Source organism: Colletes gigas, unplaced genomic scaffold, assembly GCF_013123115.1.
Source record: "Colletes gigas isolate AHSC1104 unplaced genomic scaffold, ASM1312311v1 Colletes_gigas_Sc00006, whole genome shotgun sequence".
Taxonomy (NCBI): domain Eukaryota; kingdom Metazoa; phylum Arthropoda; class Insecta; order Hymenoptera; family Colletidae; genus Colletes; species Colletes gigas.
The window spans coordinates 3721425-3740148 of record NW_025106635.1 but is presented as its reverse complement, the minus strand read 5'-3'; the positions used below and the strand labels follow the sequence as shown (position 1 = coordinate 3740148).

The following is an 18724-nucleotide window of genomic DNA, read 5'->3' as shown; positions in this document are numbered from 1 at the left end:
TTCTTCACCCCAAGCGCTAATGTTTAAAACGATGCTCGTGCGTGGCACGTGATCGTATCTCGCAGTGGATACGTTGCGCGTGGGAAATTTGCTCGCTCCTTTATTTTTAAATAAACATCCTGAAGTTTTGAGTAAAATGCCAATCTCGAATCGTTCGTTGCTGTAACTCCAATTACGGCCAATCGAGGCACACGAATTGCGAAATGATATTCGAGAAAATTGTCGCCGTCAAAGTTCGTTTGCGAAGCGTGGCTATTATTACGATCGAAACACGTTGTCGTTTAAAATATAATAATCAGGACACGGGCGTAATTGAGGGCATAAATCATATTCGAGATACGGTCGAGATTCGAATCAGTTACGCGAGTAATTACGCGAAGATAAATTACTGTCCGCGAATGTTAATCTGACGTCATCGTGGAACAAGCGACACGGGAACGTCGGGTGGCTCGCGGTAATTCTGGGTTTTATGTAATGCATACCAATGGGAGACGAAGGCCACCGCAGAAACCCGTTTCTTCGCGGTCGCGTGGAAACACGAACGTCCTGCGAAGATCCGATTGATCGCGATGGGCGGCCCGGCAATTTCACACGAGACGTCCCACCGCGATTTAATTACACCCGCGAAATATTTTTACACGCCACCGGCAGAAAATACACCGGAAAAATGTTGTTTTTCAAAACGGACTCGACTCGAAATATTCGCCCCGTACGAGAATCTCGTTCGTTAATTTCTCACGGCGATCTGCTCGTCTAGGAAATGAATTCGAATTACGAATCGTCGATAGAACAAATATTTTGTTGTACCTCGAATATGAAACGTGAAATGCGTTCGAGTCTTCCGCGATTAATTTGTATTTCCGCATACCGTATTGCAGTCGCGTTCCTTAGATCGAGAGCCTCGGATAGAAATAAATACGAGACGGCGAGATTAGCATTTTGACCAGGTTTTTCGGAATTCCCGGGCGGCGTGCGCCGGTCCCGCTCGGGACTGACATTTATTTAATTCTTCATTTACATTTAAATGTGTCACGTAGCATACCTCAGAGCCCACACTCCAGATAGCCGCGATCGTGTTGCACTGAAGAGACAACAGATTGGAAACACTGGCGTACGTATTCACGATAGCTTCCAATTCCGCCGGATCTCCGCGGCACTCGTACAGCGTCATGTGATGCAAGTATTTGTGATTTCCGGGTTGTATCACCGGCTCGTACTGGAAAAAGAAACGTCACAACACACGTGAAACGCGAAAGGAGCCGGGTACGTGCAATCTCATCGGGCTTGTAAGAACTTAATTCATCGCGTATCGGAGATCCTTGGACGAATCGATATCTCGTCGAGTCGAGCAATTTTAAACGCTTGTTCTGATTAACAGGCAACGATAGTGGATTTTCGAACGGCGAGTTTAACCGAATCTGCGAGCTAATCGGTCTTTCCTCGCGCATTCGTCAGAGGAGAATGCAATCGCGTCACGTAACGTGGTCACGTTCGATCCGAGCTCGAGATGCTGTTCGATAGTAGATAGAAACCGACTGTATCGAATGTGTACAGTGAGAAAGTTATTCCGGCTTTATCGCGATCGTAAATCACCGGTGGATGGAAAATATCGATTTATACGTTAATTTTTGCTTCGTCCCGTCGACTGGTCGCGGTTCGAACAGAAACGTTGGCGGTGATTTCAGAAAATGGAAAATTCAAGTATATTTTGCGGAATGTTCGAGGGAACAAAGTGCTACGGGCATCGGAATAAAGAAAAGTTGGACAAGAAATTCCCGATTCCGATTCGAACGACTTCCGAACGGATCGATTTCACATAAACTCCCGGGAATCTATTTCGGAACGCCTCGAACACGCGTAAAAATAATGGGATGGCCCATTAAGGCGGAAGTCGCGTCAAACCGTCGAATCGTCGTTTCGAACAGCCTTGCGAACCGTTTACGGTAATCGAGCCTCGCAAACGTCAAGAGCAAACCGCGCCAAGAAATGATTGCTCCGAAGCCCCGAAGTAACTCGCGAGAATTTCCATGCGAGATCCTTGGAACTCCACTGTTCCCGCACCGACGTTGAATCTGTATCTACGTTCTCGGTTTAATCAAGTTTAGATGGCACGGATGCGTGAGGGTGGGCGCGGTGGGAGGGGTTTACGAGTAAGTAGGTTATAGCTGGGGAAACTTACCTTGACGACGTGTTGCTTGCGATCGACGTTTGGTATCTTGACGAAGCGGCGCCGGAGCAACGGGTCCTTTATGTCTGACAAAGAAACCTGCAAAATAATTCACCACCAATCTGTTAACGAAAGATCCCAACGATTATAGGTACTTAATTCGAAAGAAATTGGCACGGAGAGTTTGTCGCGAGTCTCGCGCGTCGAAACAAATTATTCGAAACGAGAAAATACGTTCGCGCGAACGCGCGTACACGGTTCAGCTCGAGAGCGCGTTAATCATCGTTGGTGCGCCAGTAGTCTAACGCTGAATTACAAATTAGCTAGCTGGGATTATTGTTCCGTACCTACATAGAGCCTGCGTGTCTTGTCAACGTTGGTTTACGAGCAACAAAGACATTACGCTCCGTCATCGTTCTTAGAAGACAACGGTGTACCGATTAAAATGGAATCGATAGTAGATGCGATTATTTTCATTTGAAACTTCACGAAGAAAAGATTGAATACGTTCCTCTTTAAATACGTCTATTTATATTAAAACAGAGTACAACTAATGGATACCGGGGGGACTATCGTAATTTAGGGGATGAAACGAATCGGGGGTGGAGGAGGGTGGATGCTGTTGGCCGTACACGCGCGTGGAATTTCGTTAATGCTTTCTCAAAACTTCTCGAATGTTAACGGTCCTGTACAAGCCCCTCGTACAATGCGACCGTGGAACTCATCCGACGATGCACGAAACCGGCTGAAACGGCAGGATCTGTCTATACCCGTTAATGGAGTAACGTGGTATTTAGAGGCGTACACGGTTCCCATCGCCGAAACGCCAGACTTCAAACTGTTTTTCTAATTGCAACTGTCTTCGACCGAGTTCCCCGTATCCGGACATTTCGCGTGACGAAGTTAATCCGGGGAACAGAACGCGCGGAACTACGGCTGTTTTTGAAAACTCCGCGACTACGAACTAGTTCCCAAACTCCTCTCTCTGTTTTCCATTGTCGTCGCGTGCGTCGTTCGAACAAAAATTAATGCAATTCGACGCATCGTTAATCCGTTCGACTCGTATTTCGATCCCCTTTTATTTTATAAACATAATTTTAAAACAAATTCGATGTAAACAACCGTGCTCGAATCTCATGCAAATGCACGAAATTGCTCGTTTCCTTTGTCCAATACTATTTATTAAAGTCACTCGAAGCAAATTTGCCGAGTAATCCAAATCCGACGTTTGCTTGGCAAACGAATCACGTCTGGATGCAGCGTGTCGCGTGTTAAGATTTATTTTTTACCCGAACCGCTTGACCCGATCGACGGGGATCGATCTGAAAGTCAATTTACGAATTACCGTGGCGCGAGCGAACGTCAATGCTTTTCAATTCCCCGCGTTCCCGTAACGTCGTCGTTTGCCAAATAAGAGTTTTCAGGAAGCTAAGTGTAAATAAATTATGTATAACGCGGCGTTTGAGACGCGGCCCGACAACCGTCGAACAGCAAATTGCCAAAGTAACATTATACACTTCGTCGCGAATGCGCGCCGTGCATTCCCGGCGCCCGCGTGCTTCCCGCGCGCCTCATTTCATTATGCATGATTGTATTCAAAGTTTTCCGACACGTCTAATAGAATAAGAAGTACGTCCGCGCCCGCGCAAGTCGCTCATCGCCCGTTGCTTGTTCCACTTATTTCTTGTTGCCGTTTCCTCAACCGCGGGCTAAGAGCTTTAGAGTTACTTTATCATCTCGCGTTAACTTATTCTTCGGGCCGGGGGCTCGTAGAGTCACCGGGAGGAGCTCCTGAATACTAAATTTCTCGCTAAAAACAAATTCACGCGGAGAGGGTCGCTGGTTCCAACGCGGCAAAAAAGAAAAAAAAGAATAGAATTTAAATTGGGTAAATGAGTAACAGGTATTCCTGGAACGTCGATTAAAGGAGCCCGTTATATTTATTTCTAAGCTATTATGTTCCACGGAATATTGAATATTTCGCATAGATTCGCGAAAGGAATCGACATCTGCTCCGGGAGAGGAGCCGTGCTATTGAAAAATTTAATCTACGCCTTCCGTGCTTCATCATCCGAGGAATCGAGCGTCGATTGGAAGGATCCATCGTGATCGCGGGCGTTTTAACGATCAAATAAAAATCCCCGAGCATCGATCCCGGGACCGTGTTTATTTTGACGTCGAAGATCGCGTCGGATATATAGGGGAAAAAGAAAAGGAAGAAAAAAGAGAAACGCGGAGGGAAAGGATGGTTCGAGTTGCAGCCGCGGGGTCTGTGCGCGACCGAACCAGCGTCCCGGGAGAAAATTGCAATTCTTTTTTCGCGGCCATACTCCTCGGCTGCCCTAAGCTCCAATGCGCCGCCGGATTCTCCCACGCGCTTCTGCGAAATTATCGATGTCAAGATTACCGAGAAGGACGACTGCGTTTATTGTTTTGCGGTCGAATATGCTGAACGCCCACAGGCGAAACTGAGATTTAGGCTTCGGAGCTGCGTTTACGATTCTCTATGGCTCCCGAGCCGCGAGTCCGCATCAAAGGGACTCTCCTCACGCGACCATTTCTCGAAAAACCTTCGATTATTTATTAACAACGGAACTGATAATATAAAATGCAAAATCTGCGTGTTTGCGACTTCCCTGGAGGATATAACGAGTTTCTACAGAATTATAATCTCTCCCAATTGGGGAGGCAAACAAACTCGACGGGAGTAAATTAAAAATCACTTTGCGGACAGATGCTCGTACACTAGCACCGCTCGAGGAGATGCATATCGCGTTTGACGGTCCCCAATTACCGATTTCCAAGAAGCATTGGACAGTTCTTCGCAGGGAGAATTAAAATGCAGAAATTGATGGCCATATTCGAGCTGATCCCTTTGCCTTACGACTTAATTTTCGACAGTGCGCTGAAAACAGTATAGTTGAAATATTGAACAAGTACCCTACGCGTCCTGTAGATAAACGAATTCTTCCGAAATTATTTTAACAACATGGGTGCCGAAATTGGTGGATATTAAAAGTTGCAAGGATTAGAAAGGGCCACGTCTCCGTGAATTTAGCGCGAACAAACGTTGTCATGCGAGCGATTCACGGCGCGTCTCACACTCGGTCGTTTTTCTTTTCTCCTCCGACCGTGTCTCGTTTCTTGGAATGAGAGGAGACGATAATTATCCTCCGGGTATGCCGTGTTTCGCGTGCTATGCGTTCAAATGGCAGGCTTCTTTTGAAGCAGGGACCACATAAAAACGCGGTTTATACCGGTCGACCCGCGTAGGTACTTCATATTTCGTTCCTTCCCGTTTCCCGGCCACGGCGTCGTCTTTTTGCTCGCGCTTTCGCATAAATAGCTAATAACGCGTCGCGATCCGTTTCGTAGCTCGAATCTAGTCGCGTCTCGAAGGAGGAACTCGGATCGTCGAAGTGAAAAAGGGCTGTCGCCGAGATACAGCGTCGCGTGCACGTCGTATTTCAGCTCCCGATGGCTGTATTCGAGATTATAAGCGCCGCGGCTAGTGCGTCGCGTTCGAAAGAACTGGGTGGCTGTATTGATTTTTTGAAATAAGACAAGAGAAACGTCACGGACGAGTATAATTTAATACATTTTAAACTGGAGGTGCCACTCTCAATTTTCTACGATAAAGTACCGTGAATTAGGCGTTAATACGGTACAGGCATGTCGAAACAATGCGGGAACAATAACCGAAAATAAAATTATAGTTGACAAGGTGGACTTTATCGGAATTAAATTTTACCCGGGTGCTCGATTAATTGGATTTCCTGTACGAATGAACAAACGAATAGCGAAAAGATCGATGAATTCCTACTGTACGATTCAGTTACACGAAATGTTAGTTTCGAATTTGGATAATTAAATTTCTGGGACGTTGCGTTTCGAGTTTATCGATGAATTTTTAAGCGTGCCACTAGTTGTTATAGCGTTGGACAGAAAACACGAACATCTGGAAATAATAAGGACAGAGACCCGGGGGCGAGGAAGACGCTCAGCCTTGGAGTCAGCCGCGGGCGAGTTCGGCTCTCGTCGGCGAAGTTTCGCTTTCGATTCGTCGCGAGAATGGTCCGCGGGGAAAAAGTATCGTTGCCTGGAAAAGGGAAGCCGAATGAATGCAAACCCGTTCTAACAAGCTGGCGTCTCTTTGTGCCCGCAGACATTCATATTCATCGCGGACGCGATACAAAAGTTATTCGACCGCCGCGGAACTTCCGCGTACGTAGTTAACGAAGAACAAGTAGCATTCGGGCAAGAAAGAACTAAGAAGAACGGACGAGAGACCAGGCCGAGATAAGCGACGCGCTGCTAACTTTAATGTCCTCGCTGTCCGCCCCCCCCCCCCTGGGTGACAACCCTCGAACAGGGGTGCTTCTCGTAGTAAAATTCGAAAAATGGAACCGTCGTAACTTGATAAAAATTTAAATTCGACCGTACAAGATCTGGGATCTCGGTTGAATCGTCTAGTCGTTTAATAAAAATTTTCGGAATCGAACTGTCGGAGATAATAAAGGACGAAGTCGCGTAAAGTGCTCTCCGCGGTCCCGCGACCCGATCCGCTCGCAGGAATTCGCAGACGAGGTATCTGGAAAAGTGTACGGTCCTCGAAAACCGAATGAACTTATTACTCGACCGAGTACAAACAATTCCATGGCGGCGGGGTATCGAAGCAAAGGGCGAAAGAGACGCGGCATCGTTTCATTTGCCGGGCGAACGGGTAATTTCTTTCCAGTTCGGAGAAGCGGTAATTTGTTACAGCGTGATGAGCACCGAAACGAGCCCGCCCCGGCCGATTCCATTCGATATAAATTGTAAACAGAGCTGATGAAATTAGCGTCGTTCGGTTTCAACGGCGCCCCCCGCCCCCCTCCCCCCGTCCGCCCCCGCAGTTCCAATTTATTATTTCGTTTCCCGGTTTCCTGATAATGCACCCTTTCCGTTCGCCCGTCGCTTCCATTACACGACACGCGTCGCTCGATTGAATTATTCGAAAATATCGATGCGCCAATTTATCAGCGGTACAAAACATATGTGTACACACATATAAGATCAACAATAGCGTGGGATGCTTCTGTAATTTTTTCAACATCGATTCTTCGTTCCTTTTTACGTGTAATTAGTAATAATATAAAGAGAAAAAGAAAGCCCGTGGAAAACTTTAGAAACCGTGAATAAAGCGTTCCTTTGAAAACGCACGGTTTTTACGGGGAGCACTAAAACGTGGAAGACGCTCGAACGGAAGTCGTCCGTGCAGTACCGATTTTTCGTGCACGTGTACGTGTAACGCGTCCCTGTGCTCGTTCCTTATTTCTGTATTTACGAATTGCGTCGTTTTTACGACTCCATTTACGTCCGGCTCATCGAACCGAGCTTTTCCTTACAACAGCCCGCGGAAAATATTGCCAACCAGAAGTCGAGTACTCCAACCCCGTCCTCTCTTTTTCTGTTCGCGAAATGATCGATCTCTACCCGGGCGGTACGAATCGCGTAAATCCACTGCATAACCGTTCCCCCCCCGTCCCCCCCTTTCCCCCCCTCAGTCGATATAAACTATAAGCAAGCCCGGCAGTCCGTGGAATTAGCATTGTCCGATCCCCGGCGATAGCGTCGACCCATAATCTATGACCCGGCGACGCTAATGAACGAATAGTTTTTGCCGGATGTGACCCGGTTAAGATTTATGCCGTCATAAATTCGGCGCACAATGCTCCGCGGCTTGCATCCGATAAAAATCCACTCGCGCCGGCCTGAACGTTAAACGCGTTCGAACATTCATCTCGCGCGCGAACAGAGTTCCATCCCACCCGGCCCCGACGCTGGAACAAAATCCACGGAACGTGGCCAAAATATGTAATTATCAAATTCTTCGAATAAACCCCGGTCCACCGTCGAAGATGAAACTAGATATTCGGTACTTAATCGATGCTCTATAATACGCTCGGATAAAACAAGTTGACTGTCGATGTGCGGATCGTATCAGGTAACCGGGGAAACTGGCGATTTTCCCGTGAAATTCAGCTCGCAGCGGATCGCGGGACCGTGCATTTTTTAATACATTTACCGAGTTGAAAGAAGAATTACGCTACCCAATGATCAGTTTAGGAGATAGAAGCGTGAATGGACTATTTACTCGTGCCCAATGATCGGTTTAGGGAATAGATCAACGATTAATTGGATCAGACGTTGGGGAATTCCGTGGTCGGTTTCTTTTTGGCGAAACGGAAGCGTGAATGGACTGTTTGGACGGAGCAACAAAAATTCGGCCGCCTTCGAACGGACGAATAATGGCCCCCTTTGCTCGAACAGATTGCGGACAGAGTCGGGCAGCGACCGGCCAACGAAATTAGCGGCCATGTGGCGAGATTGCGTTAGGGTCTGCATGAAAGCAGTGGATGCTCTCCGATTCCACTAGGCGTTCTTTGTGCGAACGTGGTATCTTCCTTTTTGGCACCAGTCATCGCTGGATGGAATTGTTGGAATCGATACGATGCATGGTATGGCATATGGACGCTGCAAGGTGGGCTCGAGACGTGGATGAAAGGTTCGTTTAAATATGTTGACTGCCAAGTCAATTTCGTAAAACTCCCTTTTGGCTACCGGATCTGAGCTCTCTCGAAAATATTTTTTTAAACCCAATCGTGGCAGCGATTTATAGTCACCGAATTACCAAACTTCCCAATGACAGATCCTTGGAATACAGATCATAATGACAGTATATTTGCTAGTGTAGAATCTACCAACGAAGATAAAATTCCCTGAACGATAAAAAATCTACAGCGCGGAGAGTACCCCAAGTTGTTATCGTCGTGCACCAAAATATCCGGCTCGTTTCTCGCGAACGATCCACCCCGCGTTAATTTCCCTAACACCGAAAATCCGGCGAACACCTATCCATTACATTATTACCACCTACGGCCAGGGTGTATCATTATGCATACGTAAGACAACACGCCGGGACGCGGCGTATCCTTCCTCCTCGCGGTATAATCATATTATGGGATATTCTCCACGCAATGGCTCGTATTACACCATAATTTTCCGCCCACGCGATCCCCCCGCCAGGTTTCGCGCATCATCGGCCGTCGAACGGGTTACGGCCCCGGTCGACGTGGTTCGTTGCATAAGGATAAAATACAGCGCGGCGGTAATTGATCGTCTGGGAGCCGCGAGAGGACGTGGATAAATGACTTTCGATACCGACCTGCTGGTTGAATATGTCCCACGTTTTAAGCGACTCCTCGGCTTCTTGGTTGCGGGTGCTTTGCTTCGTCTGAGCACCACCCTGCACCAGATACAGAGGCCTCGATCCCCGTACGGCCCCATGCTCTGGCAGCCTTCCGGTCACAGACACTGGCTCCTCCACGTGGTACTGCCACACCACTCTCATCGTGTCGTTCTGCAAAGTACAAAGCAAAATGTCAGACAAATTGTACTCGTAAATAGGGTCGAGCAAGGATTCTTTGTTGTACGACTTGTACTTGTCTTGGTACGCCTAGCTTCCAAGTCTGAACCTTAGATGGAGTTACCAAATGGACCAAATGGATCAAATACGTATTTACTCTGTTCTATACCTATGTTGTAAGGTTCTCAGAAGAAAAATCCTACACAGAATGTGGCACAAAGTACTAGCGAGGCGCTTGTCATTGTAGGAAGCATATTTAATAGTCAATCGAGTACTTGCGAGAGAGGTACAGGTTCCCCGTAGCCCTCTGCTGGCGAGTGCAAGAAATACACTACACTAGTATCGCCTTCGTGACGCCTACAGAGAATGTTACCTATCATGTTTGTTATCTTCGAATAACAAATAAAAATGACAGACTCGCTCGAATTTAACGTTTAAAAGGATTAAAATAATGAAATTTGCCCGATTCTGGCCATCGTGGTGCCCATGAGAATATACCCGTACGGGTATCGAGTTCGGACGTGCCTATGTCGGATGGGAAATCACGGTTCGGTCGGGTCGTTCACTTTTGTTATCGAAAAATATCGATAAAGACGGCTTACGGAGGCACAAAGCCCCCGCCTTGTATGCCCTGGTTGCTATAAAAGTCGAAGCCTTCGGGTATGGGTACGGTCGTGGCTCTCTTCGTGCTTTCGCGTACAAATTCCGTAGAAATATTCTCGAGTCGAAGGACGGAGCACTCGACCGAGAATTTTTAATTTAACCCTTTTATTTTCGCAATATCCTCCGCGACGGCTAGTCGAATATTGCAGTGTTTCGAAAGAGGGAAAAGCGTTCCCGTGTACATTGCGTTAACCCGTGTCCCGTTATCGACGAACTCCTGCTTTCAGGTTAAGCCTCTGACGCCTCCCCCCCAACCCCCCTTCCGGTTTTACCTTCGTTTCTGGTCGTGGGAGGGCGACTAAAACGAAATCGGCGTAAGTTGATTAGCGGGGCGTCGTAATAGAGTGGCGAATAACACGGAATCGAATAAATCGCATTCGAAGGGCGGCCGCCACGCCTGCCTGGAGTAATATTTCCCTCGTAGTCGTTCGCGTGGAATTTATCGCGATCGAATTATATCGACGAGGTGAAATTAGATAGGCGCACCGACCGAATCTATCCTTCAACCCCCCCCCGCGATCCTCGAAAGTCAACACTCGCTTCTCAATACTACCTCGTTATCGAGCCGAAATTAATTAATCCGCGATCCGATTGCTCCCTGTGCTCAAACTCGACACGCGAAAGAATCGATCGCCGGAAAGACAAGCAGACTCACAATTAACTCGGCGTGCCCAGCGATCGGGGCTTAGAAGAGTTTTGTCTGTAATTTTATATATAAATACTCAAAAGTGCGACTACTATTCAAGCAATCGAATAGGTCTCGTTAATCAAACAGAGGACAAAGTTTTTAGGACTTTACAAGTTTAAACTAACATTACATAATATATATAAAGGTTCTAAATACTTTAAAGGAAAGTTGATTTCCACTTAAGGGTTAATATTATCCCTGGCACGATTTGCCCATTGTTAATACTCAGTCATTAGATTAAAATAGGATATCAAGTGGAGGTTGTTAGATTTCGTATTAACCGATGACCGACTGGAACCATTCGCGATTCACCTATCCAGAAACGGAACGACGTTATCCTCGCGATACGTGGTATTTACCTGGTCCCTGGCGCGGTGCCAAGCACAAAATAGTGTACGCTTGGTTTTGTACGGCGGCTGGAAAATTAGTGCTAGCCCCGTGCGCGCAGCTTTCGCGATGAAATCGCGTATGAAATCTGCGCGCACTCTAACGAAACTTGCGTTTCAATCGTTGCTAAAAATAATTCAAGTATACACTGTCTCGAGAACGGATCAAATATTACAAACGCGAGGCTAATGAGAATAGTTTGTCCCAAAGCTGGCCAGTTTGGAGTTCCCGTGCAAAGAGATTATTGCAAACGATTAAATCTTGCTTAAACATGATACGAGCTTCCACCCTGTTCTCTATTTCGAAGGGAACAAGTAACCCTAAGAACTTGGGAACACCTTGGTACTAGATACCCTCCGCCAGCGTTTAATAAATATGCCGACGAAACGCGTTCGGTTTGTTCACGTGACGCAGCCCGAACGTTCCCACGTGAAGCACGAGCGAGCAATCAATCCGGAGCATTTTCATCTCCGAAAGTTTTACGTAGAGGCATGCCTCAGGGATCAATTCCGCATTGTGTGTACCGATAATCTGTGTCTGTCGTGCGCCCGCACAGGCTGCACCCTCGAAAAGAAGGGACACGGGAGGGTTGGCCTCACGGTACAATACCGGCAATGGTATTCCTATCCACCGGTGGTGGTCGACCTCGAAACATGGATATCGATCCGCGTTGTGTGCCAAACGCCGGGGTCCTCGACCACTCACAATTTCGAACAATCACACTTGATTGGAACATTGGCCAGATGCAGTCTCGTTAATGTTTCATTCGGCCGGGGGAGCCTTTATCGGCCTCTCCTAAACTAATTATAATGATCAGATTCCTCGCGACGGTCCTGCGTCTATCAATCTTCCATTACAGGATACTTTCCCTCGGCCAGAATCTCATTACCCTTTCAGATATTATCGTCAATACTCCTGTTCCCTTTTTTTCTGTTTCTCGTTTCACTAATTAATTATTCGTTATTGTATCTCGTTTCATTTTCATTGATAAAATATAATAGTTCAAGGGTTGCAACGTAGGACTTGATATCCTGTATCAGTTCTTCGCGATCGCGCAGAGAATTTCGACTCTGTACAGGACTGACAAATCAACCTAATTTCTCGGGTTGGTTTAAAAGCGTTTACCACGAAAGGACCCCCGGAATTAATTCGCGAACGTACACCGGGCGTATCTCTATCAGTCCGAATCGTTCCCCCCTGGTTAAGCTAATCGTCCCACGGCAATGAAATTCTGAAACATCCCTCCATGATTAAAGTCGAAACAATCTCCTAGGCGGGTCCTGAGATTTCACTGTTACCGAGTCGCATTGGTATTCAACGTCCCGGAGCGGGTCGACCGAATTATCCCGTTATCGTTTTATTAACGCCAGATAAGGGAACGCGGGACACTTAACCGGGTAACGGCGAGACGTGCGCCGTGAGTGAAAAATCGACGACCCACCCCCGCTGTAACGTTCCCTCGTAATTTAGAACGGACAGCGGAATTACGCAGTCGTCCGGCTACGGGGGATTCCGCAGGCCACTCACGCGTCGGCCATTCGAGTTCTTCGATAATCGTCGTGGCTGCCAGCCCCCGGGTATCATCGAGGGGGGGTGGCTCACGTGTTTCCGCGCCTACGCTCGCCCCCGTCGAGACAATTGGGCGCCGTTTACCTGAATTGGATAGGTCGGGATAGGGTACAGAGAGCGTCGAGCGACCCAGATCCCACAAGATCGAAAGATTCCAACGCCGGTGCGAGTCGGCCCGAGGAGATGGAAGGTCGATAGGAGGAAATGGGCATCGCGTGAGAAGCACGAACGGAATCACGCGATCTGACGCTATCGGCGTAGCCTCTTTGACGACGTCGTACGGAGCCACGCTTCTGTCCAAAACCTCTCTCTCTCTTACCGCCGCGAGACCCCCGACAGCCTCGATCATTAAGAAAATTAAACGCGTCGCATGCCCGGGGAACGATCGATAGGACCCCCGCTTTGAATCCAGATAAACCCTTCCGCGGGCACAATGGCGGATCCGTAACAATTTCGGGCGAACCGTCGCGACGCGGAAACTTTCGCTCGAGGAATTTCGCTGCTCCAACGTCCAAAGAGTTTCTCTTAGTTTTATGCAGTCTGGAATTTCTTAAGTGCCCGGGGGATGGGGAGGGAAGCGCCGAATAGAATATAGAGTCGCTCATTTTCCGGGGAAAATTTTTGGCCCTCTATGGCGGCGAACTTCGTCCCGTTTCGCAGGACCGTATACGATTTTTTATGCGTCCGATTTGAATGGAACTTGCGGACGGAGGAACGAAAAATGTTTCTACTCGGGTTCGGTCGCTCGCCTAGCTGGCTAATTGTTTACGGGGATTCTAAAGGAAAATAGCATGGTGTACCACACATTGATAGAAACAAAATAAGAAAGCAAAGAAACTGAATTTTTTCATAGACGAGGTATAGGAGCAGACCCTACGTCCAATGTATATTTTCCTCGAAAGTGAGTAGGATTTCGAGGATATGCCTATTCACCAAAAATTATTGGAATTGACCCCTGGAGCCGAAAATAATTTTTTTAGAACAATTTGAAAATTTTTTTTTTTGCCAAAAAATTTGTAAGCAAAAATAAAAGTGTTCGGCTCTGTCCAATATATTTTACGTTTTGTAATAGTATTAGGAGAGTTTAGTTAGCACGAAATAAAAAATTGGAAGGAGCAGGGTGCTTCTTGGAGTACTATGACGGAATAAAGTTGATTGTTTTCGCGAAAGGATCGTTCGTACATAAAAGACAGAATCGATTTTATCGAACCATCGAACGAGAATACAGAGTCTCTTTTGTAAGATGCCGCGAAAGTCGATCGGGGTGTAATGGCGCTATCGGTATAGAGGGAAGTCGTAACGCGACGTTCTGCGAGGAGCAACGAGAGATTAAGGGAGGAATGGAGAGCAATTCCCGTCGACTGAAAGCAAAGAAGAGACGACTAACGGAGGCCTTCGTTTAAGTGGAAATATCTCTCCTTTGGTGGGAGCGTTATTCTTCATTAAGAAACTTTGTTGTTCCTCGCTCTCGAAACGCTGAAATCTCTCCCTCTTTCTCGTCCCGTCTTCGCCCCCACGATTTCTTACCCTTATCCCTGACCCGTGCGTCTATCTTGCGAGGACTCGTAGCTCGCGATTATCCTTCCCAGCAGTCGTTGAATCCGAGCGACGAGATCCCATTTAGAAAGTTAAAGATGTCACTCGCGACGCGAGCAAATGGCACCCCCGGTCCCCCCCCGAGGGCCGTGCTATAAAAGATTTAGCCCGACGCTCGGCGTCGTCGAGGGGCCAGGAATATTGAAAACGACGCACCTTACACCGTCCCGTCCCTTAATTGTATTTTTAACGCCGCGCCGGAAGAGTTTCGACTTAATTGCTTAACGCTATTACTACGGGAATAATCGGGCCAGAGAGTTCCAATATCAACGTCGAACAATGGTCCCAAGTGTCACAAAGACGCTCGTAGTCGAAGGAACGCGCTCCGCGAGAGAAAGAGAAACGAGATTAGTCAGAATTCCGAATATAACGAACGATAATGGATCGCGAGATGAAGCCTTTTGTCGGGGCGGAACACCCCCGCTACGGCCTAAGTTCGTTCGTTTCCTTTTCTTTGTTCCTGCAACCTCCATTTTCCAGCAGCGTTCCCTCGGACCGTGCCAAACGATTAACCTCGCGTCGGAGTCGAACGCAGAAAGCACGTTCCAATTTCGAGGGCGAGTAATATCGGTCGCGAACGACTCCCGCGAAAAAATACTCGCCTCGGAAAGGTTCGAACCCTCCTCGAGGTTCCCTGAGTCGAGAGAGAACCTCGAGGGTGAAGATACGAGCAATCCTCCGCCATCGTGGCGAACGCCCCTTCGCAATACCGTTTCGCCCCGTATTTGAATGGACATTTGGTCGGAGAGTATCGCTGCGCTCATGCAATATGGATCGAAATGTAGATTAAACGCGTATCGTTACCGGGAAACCTGAAATAAGACCGGCGAAACAGCCGGGCGCGTTTTCGTCGCGTAAATACAGGATCTATGGGAGGTGGACGGTATAATTAGGCACGGGGGGCGAATCTTTATGTAAAACTAAGTCGAAAAGGTATAGTTCAATTTTTTGATTGGAGTCTCTGTTTCCAAGAAAACTGATTTCTAATATTTGGCCGATGCGTCCGACTAATATCGATTATTACTACTTAAATTGGCGTTAGAATTCATCTGAAGCTAGTTAGGGTTAATTTAATTATATAGTGCTATAGTAGTGGTTAATTGTATATGATAGACTATCGATATTTAAAATTCCTGTCGCTATAACACGAGCTGGAAGAGTAGGAACGCTAATGCAAGTAGTAATATCGAGGAATGGTCAGGCGCCGCGTTCGCCAGAATTTATTCCTGAAGTGTTAATGGTTGTGGACCAGTGATGATTAGGAAACTAATCACTAAGACGTTCCTTTGTTATAACATTGTTAACCCTTAAATGAATTTAAATTAATATTGAATAATACATATCAATGTAACTGTTTTAAAAATTATGTAACCCTCCATCAGTTGATTTCCATTTATCAATTTGGTAAAAATAATTCAGTTGAGATTGCGAGTCCATTTAAGGGTTAAATAGAACATCTCCAATTTCGTGTAGCAATCTTTCCCTACAATAACGAGGATAGAGAAACGAGAATTCCCGTGTAAGAACAAAGGTGGAAAAATGGCTGGGCGTCGAAACGAGATCTTGGTGGATTCGGGCAATTTGTCCGGCGTCGAACCGTACGGACGGATCGGGCGATTCGTGCGACGAAACTTTCGGACCCAATAAAAGTATCTTTCTGGTTGAAAGCTCGGCGGGCGCGTGCGAAACGGAAAAAAGAAGGACCGGTGGGAAAGTGGAGGAACGGGGCACTTTACGGTTTCGCAGAGTTTCGCGAAAGAAAAGTGAGCTCGACGCCCCCCCCCCCCCTTTCTTCCCCCCTTGAGGATGGACAGACCAAAAGAGGCGACCCCTGGTCCCGAGTTCGGAGGCGCCGCGGCTTCTTTTCCGGGGCAGCGTTAATTGCTTCGAGTGCAAAAACCGAGGCTAGTTATCGACGGCTACGCCTTTTCTCCTTTTCCCTCGCGATTCCTCGCGTATCGGGTGTCCCTTTCGGCGCTGGCCCCGCTCGAGCACCCTTCCGCGTCGACCGATGCCGAACGTGTTTGCAGCTCCGATAGGGAAAACTAATATTGAACATTCCGAAGCGGAATGCAAAGGGTGCGACCGGGACGGGGACGAAGAACCGGAGGGGTCCGGGACCCGAGTCGAACTTGAAAGTTTTAAAAAGCAATTAAGGGCTTCAAACTTCCGACGCTTGCTTCTCCGGCTACAAGCCCTCCCCCCTCCGTTCTTCTTTCTCTCAACCCTTATTTCCCTCCGCCTCGTTCCGACGCCCGTCGCTTTCCAAAACCGTCGACGGGGGGGGGTTCTCTTTTTGGCCTGTTGTCCCCCGTCGCGGATTCTTTCGTTGTCGTTCGGAATTTCGTGGACGATGCCCACGCGAACACACGCAGCCCCGTCCCCGACGCCATAACCGCGATCGAAGTTCTCGTGGAAGCCACGAGAATTTACGTGGCCGCTGACCGATCCTGGGTGCAGCGTTAATTACTGTTAGTTCCCTATTTAACGGGTTTCCCTGTCCGCAACCATGTCAAATGACCCAGTTCAGACTTCATTTTCACTGGCTCGGTTGCACCAGGCAACTTTTTTATCGGTAAACTTACCAACGACCGTTTTTAACGCCGCGGTTCGGCTTCCGTTTCGGTCTCTGAGCGACCAACATGCTCCTGGTTCGCTTGTTATTTCGTTATTATTATCGAAAAATACAATTTAACCCTTTTCACAAACTTATACAGGGCTTACGTAGGATCCAATATTTCACCGTGTAACAATTCAAATAATTGTTGCATTTCAAAGGTAACAAGGATGATTATGATGAGTATTTCCACTGAATATCTAACAATAATACTTTGGTTTTCCCAATTTAATTCTCGACGAGAAAGTGTGTGTTTGGTTCTTTCGAAAAGTATTTGGAAGTTCGTCGCGGATACGGAGATATCTGGAATCAATAGCCATCCGCGTAGCAATTTGCCCGGAAGATCCGATCGGTTTTCAACCGGTAGGCATTCCCGAAGCGCCACGCGTAATGCACGTAAATCTCGTAAGGCCCTTCTTCGTTTCGTGGGTGGCATCTCGCGAGAGACGCGGCGCTCGCTTCGACTGGAACGCGATATGCATATCGTTCGCGAAACCAGTCATCCGTAACACGGTCCCATTGAAACTGTCGCTCCCATAGTTACAAACTGGCATATCTACGTCGATTATATTCGAATTCGTATCGGGACGCTGCTTCGCTGGGAATTCGACGGACGCGGCTTCGAATACCGCCTACAAACATTTTCGAATTTTACTCGAAATTCTTTTGCTTGGCCGTTTAAACCACCATTGCTTGAATCTTATTATCCACGTTTAACAAATTAAATATTAAATCAAGTAAATACCAATTAAATTACCAAATATAGAAATACGCTGACCAAGTTAAGATGTCTTCGGACGAATGACAATGAAGAATCGACGAACGCATTAAGCGTAATTTACGTCGTACGCGAAGTTTCGAGTTAAAATCGAGGACTGCATTAGGCGAACGTGGCTGTGAAATATTAAACGTGGGGGTTAGTATCAACAACGAACGAGGGTACTCCGTTGTTACCAGTTTCGTTTTTCCTTGTTTCGCCCAACCACACCTACGCTTTCGAGCTCCGGCAAGTCTACGAAATCCTTCGCGCGCCGGCAGATAATTTTAGAATCGCGTGATTAAACTTTTCGCGATTAAAGTTCCCGGCCGGCCGTGAATAATGACTTTAAAGCGTGTACCGCGGGGCAAAGATACACAAGCAGCTAGCGAACGGTATTATTTTCATGCTGACCGCCGTTCGTTGGCAAAGCAAATTGAATTTTAAATGATATCCGGGGTCCCGGGCAGGATAAAATTCAAATCCACCGATCGATTCGATGTTATAAATATTTCACGTTCCGCAATCAGCCTGACGAATTAACCGAAAAATATTAATTTCCATCTGCTCGGGTTTAATGTACCTCTCGCTTTGCGATACAATCTTATTTACACGATTACCATCCACCGGGGGGTTACGACTTGGGTTTCGACGAGACTTTGGAACGATTTAACGGAGTAAATGGAGGGCTTAACTCCGTGGGGTAATTCGTGGGCAGAATTCCGAGAAATTCCTCGTAGTTGGAATAATCAACCACCTCGTCGGAGGAAGGAAAAATTGAACCGTGAAACGTCTTTACGACATCGTCCAATCTCGCGGTATGGAACGATAGGGACGATTTTCCAGCGTCCGAGCGGTGCATCGAAATTCCG

General features: G+C 47.3%; 1 protein-coding gene across 2 annotated transcripts in view; it reads right to left on the bottom strand.

Moving 5' to 3' along the window:
- Nucleotides 1-18724, bottom strand: part of LOC122395832 (MOXD1 homolog 2) — a 221614-nt gene that overhangs the window by 8515 nt on the left and 194375 nt on the right. For both annotated transcript variants that reach the window (XM_043393723.1, XM_043393722.1), the window contains exons 4-6: nucleotides 9375-9569; nucleotides 2180-2266; nucleotides 1043-1216 (exon numbers count right to left, since the gene is read on the bottom strand). In XM_043393723.1, coding sequence (XP_043249658.1) covers nucleotides 1043-1216; nucleotides 2180-2266; nucleotides 9375-9569 — 456 coding nt within the window. The remainder of the gene's footprint in view (nucleotides 1-1042; nucleotides 1217-2179; nucleotides 2267-9374; nucleotides 9570-18724) is intronic.